This window comes from Lepus europaeus, chromosome 10 (assembly GCF_033115175.1).
Source record: "Lepus europaeus isolate LE1 chromosome 10, mLepTim1.pri, whole genome shotgun sequence".
In the NCBI taxonomy this organism is placed as follows: domain Eukaryota; kingdom Metazoa; phylum Chordata; class Mammalia; order Lagomorpha; family Leporidae; genus Lepus; species Lepus europaeus.
In genome coordinates, this window is record NC_084836.1 from 121,771,529 (window position 1) to 121,788,203 (window position 16,675).

Here is a 16,675-nt window from a genome sequence, read left to right on the forward strand (position 1 = left end):
CCAGCGTCCACTTCCGAGGGGACGCGGATCTGGGCCCCGGCAGCGCTCAGCCACGCACTGCGTCTGCCCCCTTAGCCGAGGGCATCGGGTCGACAAGCACCCGGCAGAGCGCGGAACACGAGCGGGCAGCCGCCGGCGGTCTGTCCCAACTCGCCCGGACAGGCAGAGTGGACAGAGAGATAGACAGAGAGAAAGGTCTTCCTTTGCCGTTGGTTCACCCTCCAATGGCCGCTGCGGCCGGCGCACCGCGCTGATCCGAGGCCAGGAGCCAGGTGCTTCTCCTGGTCTCCCATGGGGTGCAGGGCCCAAGCACTTGGGCCATCCTCCACTGCACTCCCAGGCCACAGCAGAGAGCTGGCCTGGAAGAGGGGCAACCGGGACAGAATCCGGCGCCCCGACCGGGACTAGAACCTGTGCCGGCGCCGCAGGCGGAGGATTAGGCTGTTGAGCCGCGGCGCCGGCCCGGACTAACAAGTACCTCCCCCAGCGTTCACAGCCTCGGCGCCTGGCACGGCGGGAGCCAAGTGAAGTGTGCGTTAACTGTCCCCGCCCCGCTGCAGCGAGGCTCTGGGCGCCGCGGGCCCCAGCGGGCCGCCCACCCGCAGCCCCGGCCCGACTCCGACCCCGCCCCCGAGCGCCGCCAAGCCCCGCCCCCCGAGGCAGCCCCGCCCCGCGCCGGGGCTGCGCCTGCGCGCCTGCCGCCCCCCCCCCCCCCACGGGCCTCCGCGCGCGCAGCCTCTGGCCCCGCCCCCCGGAGCCGGCGCAGGGCGCAGCTTCCCGCCGCCCGAGCCAGCCAGCCGGCGGCGTGCGTGCGTGCGTCGCGGCGTGCGTGCGTGCGTGCGTCGCGGCGTGCGTGCGTCGCGGCGTGAGCTCGCCGGGCACCGCGGCCTCGCCCTCGCCCTCCGCCCCTGCGCCCGCGCCGCGCCCCGCTCTGTAGCTCTGCCCGGGGGGGCGCGGCCTTGGCCACCGCTCCGGGCTGCCCGCCGACCGCCATGGCGAAGGTGGAGCAGGTCTTGAGCCTCGAGCCGCAGCACGAGCTCAGATTCCGAGGTAAGGCCGCGGCCCCCGCCCGACGGCGCCGCTGCGGGGCCCTGGCCGAGGCCCTGGCCGAGGCCCGGGCTGCGCCGGCCGGGAAGGGGCCTCAGTGCGCGGCGCAGCCCGGCCGGCCGCGGACAGCGCGGGGGCCAGGCCGCGAGGACCGACGGCGCGGCGCGGGCCTTCCCGGCCCCGGAAGCCGCGAGCCACACCTCCCCCGTGGGAGGCTCCCGCGCGGGCCCCGTGTCCGTGTCCCGGACCGTGCCTGACTCGGCGTTCCCGCCCTGCGCACGTCCTGGGCGTGGGGGGACCAGACGGACCGGGCCTCCGCAGGGCACGAGCCGGACTCCGGGTCCCACGAGGAAGTGGCGCTGGCCGGCCGCACAGGGCGCCGCTGCGTGGCCGTGGCCCCGTCCGCACGCGGCTGGCCGCGGGCGCCCCGGCTCTGTGGCCTGCGCTGCGCAGTTGGCACACGGCGCACGTGGACCCCAACCTCGGAGCGCGCACTGCCCGACCCCTGGGCCTCGTCCAGAACTGTGGCTGCTGGAGCCCCCGTGGAGCGTGGAGTGACCCCGACAGGAGCCCGCGGAACCCAGCGGAGGCCACGCGGACCCTCGCTCCGGGGCCTGCGCCTAGGGCGGCCGTCTGGTCTCCGAGCCGCAGGCGTCTAGGGGAAGCCACGCTTTCCAGTTGCAATTTATTTTTTTTTTTTTTCCGGAGACGCCGGGAGTGAGTGAACTGCAGCTCCCAGTCAGCCAGCGCTGCTGCCGCTCGTGTTTCTGCACGCGTGGGGTGTGCGGGGTCCGGCTCTCTGTGTGCGTGCGATGCCTTCGCTCGGTGCGTCTGGGCACGGGTGAGGCAGGCTAGGCAAAGCCGCGACTCGGTGCGCCCGGGATGACAGACTCGACCGTGTTGTCACCGACGTTGGGTTCATCCGGCCAAGCAGCGTCTGGCTTGACCTGGCGTAGAGGCCTCAGGCTGGGACGGGGGTCCAGGTCGCCGACGTGGACGGGCCAGCTGGCCTGTGTGCCCCTGTGAGTTGGCACCTCCGTGCCTCCGGTCCACGGACGTTTCCCGAGTGCCTGTCCCACGCCGGAGGAAGCACTCGCTCCTCCCTAGCACTTGAAGTCTTGGAGGCGGCGGGCGGTGCGGCGATGGGAGGTGGTGCAGGGTGCTCCGGGAAGAGGGCCCCGCCGAGCTGAGCTTCGCGCGTGGAGTGGAGGCGGGCGGGCAGTGGGTGGGGAACCTCCCAGCGGGCAGGGACACCGAGGCAGCTGGGTTTCCTGGGGACACGGGGGTGTTCTCATGACGACAGCAGAGGACATCTGTCAGGGCTGCAGGACGACGTGCACACAGGGCTGGTGTGGACAGGAGCCGCTGCTGTCCAGCGCGAGTGGACGCCCTCAGCACCCCCGGCCCTGGTGCTTTGTCCTCCGGTGTGATGTCACGACAAAGGCCCTGGGTGCAGAGAAGTCCGGCTTCTGTCCCGGTTCTTCCCTTGAAGATGCGTGACCTCGGGCTGACCAGGTCACTTCCAGCGCCTGGCGCACTGGCTGCTTACGGGGATGACACTCAAGGCGGCTCTGTCTCTTTGGGAGTCTGGAAGGAGTCACAGTAGAGGTGTTACACTGCTTGGAAAATGCGTAGTTCTGTACGGTGGTCAGCGGTTGTATATTACCGTGTGGAGGTGCTGGGCAGCGGCTGAATAATACTCTATGGAGGTGGTGGTCAGTGGCTGTAGAATACGGAGGTCAGAGGTCAGTGGCTGTATAGCACTCTATGGAGGTGGTGGTCAGTGGCTGTAGAATACGGAGGTCAGAGGTCAGTGGCTGTATAGCACTCTATGGAGGTGGTGGTCAGTGGCTGTAGAATACGGAGGTCAGAGGTCAGTGGCTGTATAGTACTCTATGGAGGTGGTGGTCAGTGGCTGTAGAATACGGAGGTCAGAGGTCAGTGGCTGTATAGCACTCTATGGAGGTGGTGGTCAGTGGCTGTAGAATACGGAGGTCAGAGGTCAGTGGCTGTATAGCACTCTATGGAGGTGGTGGTCAGTGGCTGTAGAATACGGAGGTCAGAGGTCAGTGGCTGTATAGCACTCTATGGAGGTGGTGGTCAGTGGCTGTAGAATACGGAGGTCAGAGGTCAGTGGCTGTATAGCACTCTATGGAGGTGGTGGTCAGTGGCTGTAGAATACGGAGGTCAGAGGTCAGTGGCTGTATAGCACTCTATGGAGGTGGTGGTCAGTGGCTGTAGAATACGGAGGTCAGAGGTCAGTGGCTGTATAGTACTCTATGGAGGTGGTGGTCAGTGGCTGTAGAATACGGAGGTCAGAGGTCAGTGGCTGTATAGCACTCTATGGAGGTGGTGGTCAGTGGCTGTAGAATACGGAGGTCAGAGGTCAGTGGCTGTATAGTACTCTATGGAGGTGGTGGTCAGTGGCTGTATAGTACTCTATGGAGGTGGTGGTCAGTGGCTGTATAGTATTCTATGGAGGTTGATGGTCAGTTGTGTAATACTCTATGGAGGTCAGAGGTCAGTGGCTGTATAATATCTGTGGAGGTCAGAGGTCAGCAGCTGTATAGTCTATGGAGGTGGTAGTCAGCAGCTGTATGATACTCTGGAGGTCAGAGGTCAGTGGCTGTATGACACTCTCGAGGTCAGAGGTCAGCAGCTGTGGAATTCCCTATGGAGGTGGTGGTCGTGTGGTGCTGTATGGAGTACTGGAAGCACAGGGCTGTAGAGTACCAAATGCCCAGTGCCCTGTGGAGGTTGGCAGTTGCGCAGGGCTGTGTGGAGGACTGAGTGCGCAGGGCTGTACATTGTTGTAAATACTGCAGGGAGGCTGAGTACACAGTGCTCGGTGGAAGTTGTTCGGTGCACAGTACCGTTCACAGCGCTGAGGACAGAGCGTGGTTGTACTTAGACAGCTGGTTTTTCACTTCCACTGTTCTGCCTGGAAGGCGTGGCAGTGGACGGTGATCTCTGTGGCCACGGGCTGACTGATGTCACGGTGGCCAAAGTCGCTGGATGCTTTGCCAGGAAAATGGCCGCGAGAAGTGGTGGGGTCAGCCTGCTGAGCCTGTTAGCCTGTGACTTGAGAAGAGGCGTCTGCTGCCTGTGTGAACCACATTGTGGGCATTTTGTTTGTTGGGTTATTATTTTAAACTGACGATAAAGTTAGAATAAAGACTCAGTGCCCTGGGGCGGACCCTGGGGCGCAGTGGGTTAAGTTGCCACCTGCAGTGCGAGCATCCCATTCTGATCCAGCTCTCTGCTATGGCCTGGGAAAGCAGTGGAAGATGGCCCAAGTCCTTGGGCCCCTGCACCCACGTGGGGGACCCGGAAGAAGCTCCTGGCTCCTGGCTTCAGATTGGTGCAGCTCCAGCCATTGCGGCCAACTGGGGAGTGAACCAGCGGATGGAAGACTTCTCTCTCTGCCTCACCTTCTCTCTCTGTGTAACTTTGACTTTCAAATAAATAAATCTTAAAAAAAAAAAAAAAAAAGACTCAGTCCCCTAGCTTGGTGTGTGGATAGAGCATTCATTTCAAGATGAGAAGTGGCACCTTTAACTGGTCCCTTGCAGGCTACTCAGGGTAACAATTCTGAATTCTGGCCTTTGACCCAGATGAATCCAACCTCTTCTTTGCCCCCCCCCCCCCCTTTGATGTTTATTTTCACTTGAAAGCAGAGCGACAGACAGATGTCCATCCGCTGGTTGACCCCCAGGTGTCTGCAGCAGCCAGCGCTGGACCCGTGCTGGGGATGTCTGATGGCAGCAGCGGCCTGACTCGCTGTGCTACAGGCCAGCCCTGAATCCAGCGCACAAGCTGACTTTGCTTAAGAAAGTGATCATTTTTTAAAGGTTTACTTCCAAAGAATACTTTTTTATTTTTAAAGATTTTATTTATTTATTCAAGAGTAGAGTTAGAGAGAAGGCAAGACAGAAAGGTCTTCCATTCACTGGTTCACTCCCCAGATGGCCGCAACAGCCTGAGCTGGGCCGATCCGAAGCCAGGAGCTGGGAGCCTCTTCCAGGTCTCCCACATGGGTGCAGGGGCCCAAGCTCTCGGGCCATCTTCTACTGCTTTCCCAGGCCACAGCAGAGAGCTGGATCGGAAGAGGAGCAGCCAGGAATCAAACCGGCACTTGTATGGGATGCTGGCGCCTCAGGTGGAAACTTAGCCTACTGTGCCACAGCGCTGGCCCCAGACAGTGGTAATTGAACTGCCTATCGTTCATCTTTTAAGTGAAGCCTAAGCTGAGGGTGTGGGGTTGTCTACCATCACATTCTTTCGGACACTGGGAATTTGGTTAAATTTAAGGGTGTCACGTAAGATAAAGAGAACACAGATTTGTGTGACCTTGAAGATCAGTGTGCTGCATTGCTGATGCGTGAGACAAGGGAAGACCTGGCGGCTTCGTGAGGCTGGCCTTGCCCCGTGGTCGCTCCAGCAGACACGCGAAGCCCTCCACACTAGTGGGAGCCCCTTCAGGCGGGAGAAGTTTCTGGAAACTGTGGAGTGTGTGTCAGTGTGGTTTCCATTGGTGCTGTGCTCTTGCTCTCAGGCCTTCCAGGGCGTGATCCTTTTCTTTCTGTCTCCGCTCTGGGCTCCCGCGTGTTCATCTCACAGAGAGCTTTGGGAAGGAGTCACTCGGGCGTTTGACGTCTCCTTTTCCATCTTTGCCCTCTACGTCCCCTTCGGTCAGGTTCCTTCTGTGGCAAATGGTGCGTCTTCTAGTTGTCCGGTTGTTGTCCAGGTGCTGACAGCCCGGACAGTCGGTCAGAGAAGAATCCGCACCGGTGTAAGGTGTGGACCCACTGTGGATCCATTCACCTTTGCTTTGTTCAAAGGCTAGACCGTTGGCCTTCAGGAAGTCTTGGGTAGTGCTGCCGATGGTCGGTCGGGGTGTCAGGTGTGGTAGTGCCTGTGGGCTGGGGAGCTCATCACTGCTCTCCAGAGAACAGGGATTTGGGCGCTGTTCTGCATGAGGAAAGCAGGCTTGGAGTCGTCCATTCAGGCCCTGAAGCTGATGTGGATTTAAGATTGGGAAGATAAAACAGATCTGAAAGCCTGTGGACACGGGCCATTCGATGCAGTGACTGCCTTCTGGGTGCCAAGTGCACCATTAAGTCCTCAGCCTTGGTGTGGCACTGATTCTGTTAACCTTCCTGGTCGCAGGAGCAGACTTGTACGGCACAGCCAAGTGTCAGCGGTGCGCGGAAGGTTCCGTACGGTGCCGCTTCAAACCATGCTACTAGACCACCTTCACTTATTTAATTATTAACCAGCGTGCACATCGCAGGCACACTTCAGTCTTCGCAGATGGTGGATTTACTTCTGAAATTGCGTTCCTGGACAAGTGTGAGCTAGAGGTTAACTTGGTTCCCCTGCCTGCTCCCTTCCGTTTCTTCCCACTTAGCTGCCTGGGGACGCAGAGGGCCGTGGTGGGCCTGGTGCTCAGCTCTGGGACGTGGTGTGCATCGTGGGCACGCGCCTCTCAGTGGCCACGTGTAAGTGTGGCTTTATAAAATAATTAGTCTGAACTGGTGCTTTTAAGAGCTGAACTCCTAAACATTATCACTGTCTTTTATTTATTAGAAGTATCTAGCATCTTTCCTTCAAACGCCGGAGGCAAAAATACTGTGCACTTTGACCTGATAGTGTTACCAGTAAGTAGTTGAACGTGAGGGGAGGGGCCGGGAGTAAGTTGCATTGGTCATCACTCACGGCTGCCCCCAGGCTTGACTTCCCGCACCTGGAACTGGAGTCCCCAGGAAGCATTACCTGCCAGATGGCCTCCGGTAGTCCCCGCCTACTGAAGTCTGCCGGGCTGCCGGGCTGCCGCGGCCCCTGAGCTTTCAGCAGGATGAGGGGAGACGAGCACGGGTGCCCAGCTCCATTAGTCACGACAACGTAGCCAGCGAGTGCCTTTAATAAAGCAAAATAAAATAAAAGCCTTCTGCACCTGGGTTGCATTCAAAGCGAAGTTGCATTATGGCTTCCAGGCAGCTTCCTCAATTCCTGTCCTTTTAGGCCCCTTCCTGGCAGCATCCCCGAGGCAGAGGCAGAATGGCTTCGGCCCTCGTCCGGGGGGCGAGTGGGTGCCTCCTTCAGAGGCCTCACCTGATGGACCTGGCGGCGGGCTTTACGAGAAGGGGCTGTTTGAAGAGCGCGTTCCGGGGGCTGACAGAATTACCCAACTCCACGTCATCGTAAGGTTATTGGAAAACACCGGTGTGGCAAAACAGCATCTCTAGAAATCTGTTTATTTTGTTATGCTTATTTTTAGGTGTATTTACTTATTTGAAAGGCAGGATTCTAGGGGGTGGGGGTGGGGAGACATTTTCCATCTGCTGCTTCACTCCCCAAATGGCAGCCACGGTGAGGGCTGGGCCAGGCCAAAACCAGGATCCCAGAACGCCATCCAGGCCTCCCACGTGGGTGATGGGGCCTGAGCCACCTTCCACTGCTTTCCCCGGCACATCAGCAGGGGTTGGATTGGAAGTGGAGCAGCGTGAGATGCTGCAGTCGCGGGCAGCACTTTTACCCACCGTGCCACAACACGGGCCCCACAGAAGTCCGTCTGTTTTGCTGTTAGAGTGTTTAGAAACTTCCTTACGGTGCTCTGTGGGGTGATTGGGGGAGGGGGTGCTGTTTAGAACGTGGCATAGTCGCACAGGGAAGCCTAGAAATGCTTTCTTTTAATAACATTAATTGCACGAAACTGTAAAACTACAGAAATACACTCCTAGGACTTCCCTTCATCCCTTTGTTATGGGAATATGTTTCCCAGTTTTTATTCCAAGTTCTTCCCCACTCATGAGATAAGAATTCAAAGCAGAGGCATAAAAGATGTGTCGGTTTTATTGACAGTGAGAGAATGAGAGTACATTCAAGCGTGAGTGTGGGAGACCGCACGGGGAGTAAAACTCCCCAGGGAGAGTGCAGGGGGAAGAGAGGGGCCAACAGGAACGCCAGAGAAAGGCCTGCTCTCCACGGCGCCAGCAGTCCCCTTGGTCGGGCAGGGGGCGGTCCCCTCATTGAATATGCAGGTGGGGTGGAGTTTGGGCGTTGTTCAGAGTGTGTGAGGTTTTCTGGGAGTTTCCCTGTGGAGTTCAGCTTCCACGTGTTCATCATGACACCTGCTAGACAGGCCTGGATGACACAGGTGCATTGTGGGAGTGCAGGTGTACTGAATTGACTCGCAAGGGGGTGGAGCTACATACATGGCTGCTAGAGACAGAAACTGAAAATCTTCCAGCTCATTTTTCCCCAAACTTCCTGCCTCTTCCTCACAGGACTTTGAGAAGGGTTATTAGCCGTTTCTGTTTAGCGGACTGCTATTCCTGTCCATGTGTCTCAAGTCATGTCCCCATTGGGCTTCGGTGTTTGTGTGTGCCCCCGTGGGCACCTGCAGGACTGCTGATGGCTGCGGGTGGCCTTTTGGTGGGCTCCTGTGCTCTTTGCCTATTTGAGAAGTAAGTATCTTGGGCAAAGAGCAGTTTAAGACTGTGTGGTTGGCACCTCTTTTGCAGTCCTGTGGGACAGTGGGCTCCACCCTGGGCCCTTTACCTGGGTTTGATTGAATTGCTTGTGATGAGGCTTAGAGCCCTAGGCATTCAAGTTCCTTGGGTTGTCTTTCCAAGCTTTAGGATGCTCAGCAGGTGGCTGGGAGCACAAGGCCGATTGGTAGGCACGGTGTGGGGTTGGGTCCGGAGTTACAAGTGGTGGCTGACGTGCGTCTTGTCATGTGAGGGTGAAGAGGAGGACCAGCGCTTCTGGGAGACGACAGGCTTGTGCCAGGACATCTGTGGAGTGTGGAAGAACATCAGTTCCTAAGAATTATACTTTGTGAATTTTTAGGAGGGAGTTCTTACCGCATTTTGAAAAAGTGCAGACTGATGAGCCCGGAGAGTGCGCTGGTTTACCGTGTGAGTGCTGGCTCACTTGCACCTCGGGTCTGGATGGAGTTTTCGTGGATCTGGTGACTGGTGGCTCTGCTGCTGTGCCTGTGCGTGACTTACTAATTGGGAATGGGAGGCGTTCAGAATGCCGCTCACTGAGACAGAAGCCTCACATGAAGGCCTTTGCAGATGCACCTTGAATTTTACTAGAGAGAGCGAGCTTGCCCTTCGTCCTAGGGCCAGAGAGGCCAGTGCCTTGGGCAGAGAACCGAGGGTGCATCGTTATGTAACTGAGACTCCGCTCAGGTTGTGGAAGAGTCAGACTGAAGGGGACCACTAGAGCCCGCTTGCTTCATTCTTGTTCATTCTGTATGAGGTGAGCCGAGAGCCCAGGCCCAGGAACTGGACGTGGCCTTAGAGATGTGTGTGGGTGCAGTGCCTGCAGGTGTAACCGTGACCCCCTCTGGAGACACCTGGGGTCCTTCCTTGCACAGCTTGCCCTTTGGGGTCTCCTGTGGGGGAAGATTGTGAGCTTCTGCTTCTGGTGTAGTTCAGGTACTTGGATGGAAAGCCTCCCGCAGGCCGGCCCCTGGCTCGGATTGGGGACTGGGAAGAAAGTCCTGGTCCCGAGTGATTCTAGCCTCCAGGTGTCGGTGGGCAAGGGGGCGAAGGTTCTGTCCCTCACCGGGCGCCAAGGAAAAGCCATGTTGATTCCATGTGGGGTTCTGATCTCACAGGGGCGATAGGGTAGGGAGTGGTTCCCTAATGGAATATACAAATGGGGTGGAGTTCGGGCATTATTTAGAGTGTTGGAGACGTGACCTGGCAAGCCTATGTAGTACACTAATTAGTCACCTTTCCTAGTGCTCATTTATTTAACTCTTATTCCAGGCCTACCACTTGGGTACAGTTAGGATCCTCAGGTTATTAACTCAGGTTATGAACCTGCGTTAAGGGTGTAGCTGGGATTTGGAACCAAGGTCCTTCTCATTGTAGAGCCCATGGTCTTCAGTGTGCCGGGTATCTTTCCCCTTAGAAGAGGAGTGGTAAGGGGCCAGGAGACTGCACTGGCTCTGCTATTGTTATGTTGTTAGGAAGATGAGCGGAGGACTGGACACGGGCAGTAGGATGGAGGAAGAGGATTGAGAGAAAGGAAAGGAGCTTAACTGTACCGGCCTCATTGACACCTGTCCGTGAAGTGCGCAGTCCTCTGGGACGCTAGCGTGACTGTGGTCAGCGTGATAAAGTCTTCACCAGTCCTGTGCTTTTCCCTGAGAACCTGTGTCCTAACTTGGTCACTTCTAAAGATTTACTTGTTTGAGAGGTAGAGTTACAGAGAGAGGAAGAGACAGAAAGGTCTTCCATCCTCTGGTTTGCTCCCCAGGTGGCTGCAGTGGCTGGCATTGGGTGGATCTGAAGCCAGGAGCCAGGAGTTTCTTCTAAGTCTCCCATGGATGCAAGGACCCAAGTATTTGGGCCATCCTCCACTGCTTTCCCAGGTCATTAGCAGAGAGCTGGATCTGAAGAGGAGCAGCCAGGACATGAACCAGCACCCAGGTTGGGATGCTGGTGCCACAGGTGGGGTCTTAGCCTACTGTGCCACAGCACCTGCCCCTCTTGCTGACTTTTTTTTTTTTTTTTTTAAGATTTATTTATTTATTTGAAAGAGTTACACAGAGATAGGAGAGGGAGGGAGGGAGGGAGGGGGAGAGAGAGAGAGAGAAAGAGGTAGGTCTTCCCTCTGCTGGTTCACTCCTCAATTGGCCGCAGCAGCCAGAGCTGCACCAATCTGAAGTCAGGAGCCAGGAGCTTCCTTCGGGGCTCCCACATGGGTACAGGGGTCCAAGGACTTGGCCATCTTCTACTGCTTTCTCAGGCCATAGTAGAGAGCTAGATCAGAAGAGGAGCAGCCAGGACTAGAACCGGTGCCCATATGGGATGCTGGTGCTTCAGGCCCGGTGTTAACCTGCTGTGCCACAGTGCCTGCCCCTCTTGCTGACTTCTGATTGTGAATCATTGCTTTGTGTTTTGTTTGTTTGTTTGTTTGTTTGTTTGTTTTGAAAGGCAGAGTGGACAGAGAGAGAGAGAGAGACAGAGAGAAAGGTCTTCCTTTTCCATTGGTTCACCCCCCAATGGCTGCTGCGGCCGGCACACTGCGGCTGAAGCCAGGAGCCAGGTGTTTCTCCTGGTCTCCCATGTGGGTGCAGGGCCCAAGCACTTGGGCCATCCTCCACTGCCCTCCTGGGCCACAGCAGAGAGCTGGACAGGAAGAGGAGCAACCGGGACTAGAACCTGGTGTGCTGGCACCGCAGGTGGAGGATTAGCCTAGTGAGCCATGGCGCCGGCCCCTATGCTTTGTTTTTGGGATTTATTTACATGATGAAAGGTGACACAATAGAGATCTGCTGTCCGCCGATTCACTACTCGAGTGGCCATAATGGCCAGCACCAGTCCGGGCCGAATCCTGGAGGTCTATCTGGGTTTCCCGCTTGAGTGTCAGAGTACTTGGGCCATCTCCTGCTGCTTCCCAGGCACATCAGCAGGGAGCAGGGTTGGAAGCGGTGCGGCCAGGACGGGAGCTGGCACTCCCCGTAGCCACCAGCATTGCCCCTTAGCCTATTGCACCTCAGGGCGGACCCCAAGTAGTTTACTTGTTAGTGTTGAAAATTATGTGGTTGGTCTGATTGTGGTGTAGTGGGTAAAGGCACCTCCTGCAACACTGGCATCCTGTATGGACACCTGTTTGTTTCCCAGCTCCTCCACTTCTGATCCAGCTCCCTGCTGATGGCCTGGGAGGGGCAGCAGAAGATGGCTCTGGTGTTTTGGGCCCTGCCACCCATAGTGGAGACCCAGATGAAGCTCCTGGCTTCAGCCTGGCCTAGCGTTGGCCATTGCAGCCACCTGGAGAGTGAACCAGCGGGTAGATCTCTCTCTGTCTCTCCTTCTCTCCAACTCTTTCAAAATAAATAATTTTTCAAATTATGTGCTAATATTATCAGCTTATACCTACCTTCTACTCCCTATTCTAAGTCTTCTGCTTCTGAATAGGTCTCATATGAATGATGTGTTTCTGGATTGTTTGCTACTGTTTTTGCCTTTTAGTTGCATCATTCAGCATACGTAGTCCAATAGGAAGTGGGCAGGCGTGGAATGGTACTCCTGAGAAGTCAGCATCGTTATGTCCGTCGTGGACTTGGAAGAAGCTGAGCCCGGGACCTGCAGAGTTTGCATCCCGGGCTCTCGGCCCCTGCAGCCAGGAGGTGCCCCCATGTTTTGCTCTCGGCTACCTCCCCATCCTTGGTTTCCTCCCTGCAGTGGGAGGAGCTTGAACTGAACACCTGGTAGTGTTCCTTGAAGGTCTAGCTTGAGACCTGGACAGCTGATGCTTGTGTCAGTGGAGGAAGGCGAGCCTGGTGAGGGTGGTCGCTGGGGCTTGTATGCCCCACGGCACCTGCCAGCGCTTTGTGCTAGTGGCTTCTAGACGCTGCGGTCTGAGCCCTGATGTTCCTGTTTGGAAGCTCACCCCTCTGCTGGCCTTTCCTACGTATTCCTGGAGATGCTCTGAGCCAGGCTTCTCTGTCTCGCCTCGGAGCGGTGCCCGTGTGTGCCGTGTCTCATTCTCTGCTTTGTCTCCACTTCCAGAACACGGCTCCAGTGGGCTTGTTCCTGTGTCCCAGGAGTGACTGGTGGCTGTGTTCTCGTTTATCCTCGCACACAGAAGGGGCGTCCTCCTGGGCGTCTCCTTCAGTGTTTCTCGGGATCCTGCGCAGCAGAGGTGTTCACAGGAATAAAAGGCAAGGATTTGTCCTTGTGGGGGCTTCTTGGGACCCTCGTTCTGGTGGCTGAATTGATGTGCTTCACGTAAAAGTGCCTAGTGGGCTTCTCTGGGGGTCCGGATCCGCACCTCTGACCTTCGTGGCTCACTCCGGAGAGTCCCACATCCGGAACTTTGCACCGGGAGTCCCATTTGTCACGAGTGCTTCCTTCACCTGTGGCCCTCTCAGAGGGGCATCTGGACTCGTCCCGAGAAAACTCAGCAGCCCCTGTGAGTCTCTTAGTTTGTTTCTTAAACGGTTGCTTTTGTTGTCTTTCTTCTTGGAAGCAAGATTGTTTCTTTTTCCTTCTTTATATACCTGGTGTTTATCACAGTGCTTGGTAATTAGTCATTTTTTTTAAAAAAAGATTTATTTTATTGATTTGAAAGACAGAGTTACAGAGAGAGAGGTAGCGAGAGAGAGAGAGAGGTCTTCCATCTGCTGGTTCACTTCCCAGTTGGCCACAATGGCCGGAGCTACGCCGATCCTAAGCCAGGAGCAAGGAGCTTCTTCTAGGTCTCCCACGTGGATGCAGGGGCCCTAGGACCTGGGCCATCCTCTACTGCTTTCCCAGGCCATAGCAGAGAACTGGATCGGAAGAGGAGCAGCCAGGACTCGAACCAGCACCCATATGGGATGCCGGCACTTCAGGCCAGGGCTTTAACCTGCTGTGCCACAGCACCAGCCCCTAGTCATATATATATATTTTTAAGATTTTATTTATTTATTTGGGAGGTATAGTTACAGACAGAGGGAGAGACAGAGAGAGGTCTTCCATCCTCTCATTCACTCCCCAAATGGCTGCAGTGGCCGAAGCTGAGTCCATCTGAACCAGGATCCAGGAGCTTCGTCTGGGTCTCCCAAGCAGATGCAAGGGGCCCAAGCACTTGGGCCATCTTCTACTACTTTCCCAGGCTGTAACAGAGAGCTGGGTCGGAAGTAGAGCAGCCAGGACATGAACTGGCGCCCATGTGGGATGCCAGCGCCACAGGCAGAGGCTTAGCCCACTGCGCCACAGCCAGGCAGTCGTTTTAACTGAACATCCCGATACGGTCTCCTCCATGGTCTCCCCCGTGGTCCCCCCATGGACTCCTCCATGGTCTCCCCATGGTTCCCCCCATGGCCCCCCCATGGTCTCCCCCGTGGTCTCCCCCCATGGACTCCTCCATGGTCTCCCCGTGGTCCCCCCATGGACTCCTCCATGGTCCACCCCCCATGGTCTCCTCCGTGGTCTCCCCCGTGGTCTCCCCCCATGGTCTCCCCCGTGGTCTCCCCCCATGGACTCCTCCATGGCCCCCCCATGGTCTCCCCCATGGACTCCTCCATGGTCTCCCCGTGGTCTCCCCCATGGACTCCTCCATGGTCCACCCCCCATGGTCTCCTCCGTGATCTCCCCCATGCCCCCCCATGGTCTCCCCCATGGTCTCCCCCATGGTCTCCTCCATGGTCTCCCCGTGATGTCCCCCATGGTCCCCCCCATGGTCTCCCCGTGGTCTCCCCCCGCAGTCTCCTCCATGGACTCCCCCCGTGGTCTCCCCTGTGGTCCCACCCATGGTCTCCCCCGTGGTCTTCTCCATGGTCTCCCCATGGTTTTCCCCCATGGTCTCCTCCATGGTCCCCCCCATGGTCTCCTCCATGGTCCCCCCATGGTCTCCCCCGTGGTCTCCCCCGTGGTCTCCCCCATGGCCTCCTCCATGGTCTCCCCATGGTCCCCCCCGTGGTCTCCCCCGTGGTCTCCTCCGTGGTCCCCCCCGTGGTTTCCATGGTCTCTCCCGTGGTCCCCCCGTGGTCTCCCCCCGTGGTTTCCGTGGTCTCCCCCGTGGTCCCCCCGTGGTCTCCCCCGTGGTCTCCTCCATTGTCTCCTCCACTCTGGAAAAGAGAAGCTGCTCCTGCCGCAGGTGTACCCCTGCAGCTGCCCCCTTCACCCTCCTCCTGCAACCAGCAGTCTCTGTCTCTGCCCCCCCACCCTCTGCCCTGACGCCCCTGACGGCCATGTGCAGTAACTCAGCGACGGCCTCGGCGTCCCGTCTCCCGTGGATTTGTGTGCGCACCGTGGTGTTGGCTGCCGCCGCCATCCAGCTTGTTGACACTATTCCTTGGCCTCCCGATGGCTCCCCTGTGGCCACTCCTGCCCACTCCTCCCAGTAATCTCAGGTTATAGGTTTCCTGCATCACTCGTCTCTCCACTGGTCGCCGCTCTCTGCGCTCAGATTTGCCCTCTGCCCCCAGGCGCTCTTCCTCTGGTCGCTTCCCCTTCTCACCTCTCCTGAGTCTGACCCCAGCCCGACCCAGGCCCTGCTGTGGGTGCTGATGGCACTTTCAGAAATCTGAGCATAACTTTTTTTTTTAAAGATTTATTTTATTATTTTACTTGAAAATCAAAGAGAGAGAAGGCGAGGCGGGGGGGGGGGGGGTCCTTCCATCCGCTGGTTCACTCCCCACTTGGCCGCAATGGCCAGAGTTGCGCCGATCCGAAGCCAGGAGCCAGGAGCTTCTTGCAGGACTCCCATGCAGGTGCAGGGTCCTAAGGACCTGGGCCAGCTTCCACTGCTTTCCCAGGCCACAGCAGAGAGCTGGATCGGAAGTGGAAGTGGAAATGTGCTTTGTTAAACACTTGGAAGTGCTGCCAGGTGCTGGCTGGCTGCATGCCTCCTTCCACAGCAGACGGTGACCCTCTTCTGGCTGCCATCTCCCAGGCCAAGGCCACCTGCCTCACCTGACCCCTGCCCGTTACCCCCCTCTGTTTTGGGGGTCTTGGGTCGCTCCTCCCCTTGATTCCTTCCTGTGCCTACACACGTGCTTGCGTTGCCACTTCCTAAAGACACCTGGTTCTCCAGACCTTGCCCACCAGCGCGGACGCCCAGCCTCCATCACGCTAATTCAGGTAGGCAGTGAGTCTTAATCACTGTCTTAGTTTTCACCTTCCTTTCCGTTCTCAGACCACACACCTTCACTGAAACCCTTCGTAACTCACCAGGTCATCGGCTTTTCTGGTGAATTCTCTCTGTCTTATAAATTAAACCACAGAACAGGGGAGACAGAGCTTCCCTGTTGGCTCACCCACCAAATGCCCCAACAGGTGAGTCTAGACCAGGCAAAGCCTGGAGCCAGAACTCCAGCCAGGCCTCCTGCGTGGGTTTCAAGAGCCCACGTACCTGACCGTTCTGTGCTGCCTTCCCAGGCACGTCAGCCGGAAGCTGGACCAGAAGTGTGCAGTGGTGGGGGTTTTAACCAGGCACTGCAGCCTGGGATGGTAGCTGAACCCGTGTGCCTGCCCCACTGCCCACCGCCTCCACTATGGGATGTTGACATCGTCATGGTTCTGGCCTCAGTGTGCTGTGGTGAACCGTTCCCCGTGCGTTCTCATTAATAATCCTTCAGCAGGGGCTGGGGTTGTGGTGGCTTGGGTTCAGGTGCCACCTGCAAAGCTGGTGTCCCCTGTGAGTGCCGGTTCTAGCCCTGGCTGCTCTATTTTGATCCAGCTCCCTGCTAATGGCCTGGGAAAACAGCAGAAGATGGCCCGTGTGCTTGGGCCCCTGTACTCACGTGGGAGACCCTGATGGAGCTCCAGGTTCCTGTCTTCAGCCTGCCCCCACACTGGCCATTGTGTCAGGGAGTGAACCAGCGGATGGAAGATTCTTTCTCTCTCTTTGTAACTCTGCCTTTGTATATCTTTTTTTAAAAAAAGTAACCCTTCAGCTCCCTGTTTGACACAGAAAACTCCCAGCTCTGTGTGTAGACAGGCCTCAGGGTCGCTGGGCATCGCCTGCTGGGTGTGGACAGGCCTCAGGGTCGCTGGGCGTCACCTGCTAGGCATCCTGCCTACGTGGTTGTCATAGAAGCTCAGACTCCACCTGCTGTACACTTCATTCACGATTTATCCTCAGCTCCTGAACGTGGCCCCGTGTCACCCAGGCG

General features: G+C 57.4%; 1 protein-coding gene across 1 annotated transcript in view; it reads left to right on the forward strand.

The window, feature by feature from the left end:
- Positions 1-898: 898 nt before the first annotated feature.
- VAPB (VAMP associated protein B and C) overlaps positions 899-16,675 on the forward strand; it is a 48,926-nt gene continuing 33,149 nt past the window's right edge. The window contains exon 1 of the mRNA XM_062204407.1: positions 899-1,050. Within this exon, the coding sequence (XP_062060391.1) occupies positions 993-1,050 (58 nt within the window). The 5' untranslated portion in view covers positions 899-992. The remainder of the gene's footprint in view (positions 1,051-16,675) is intronic.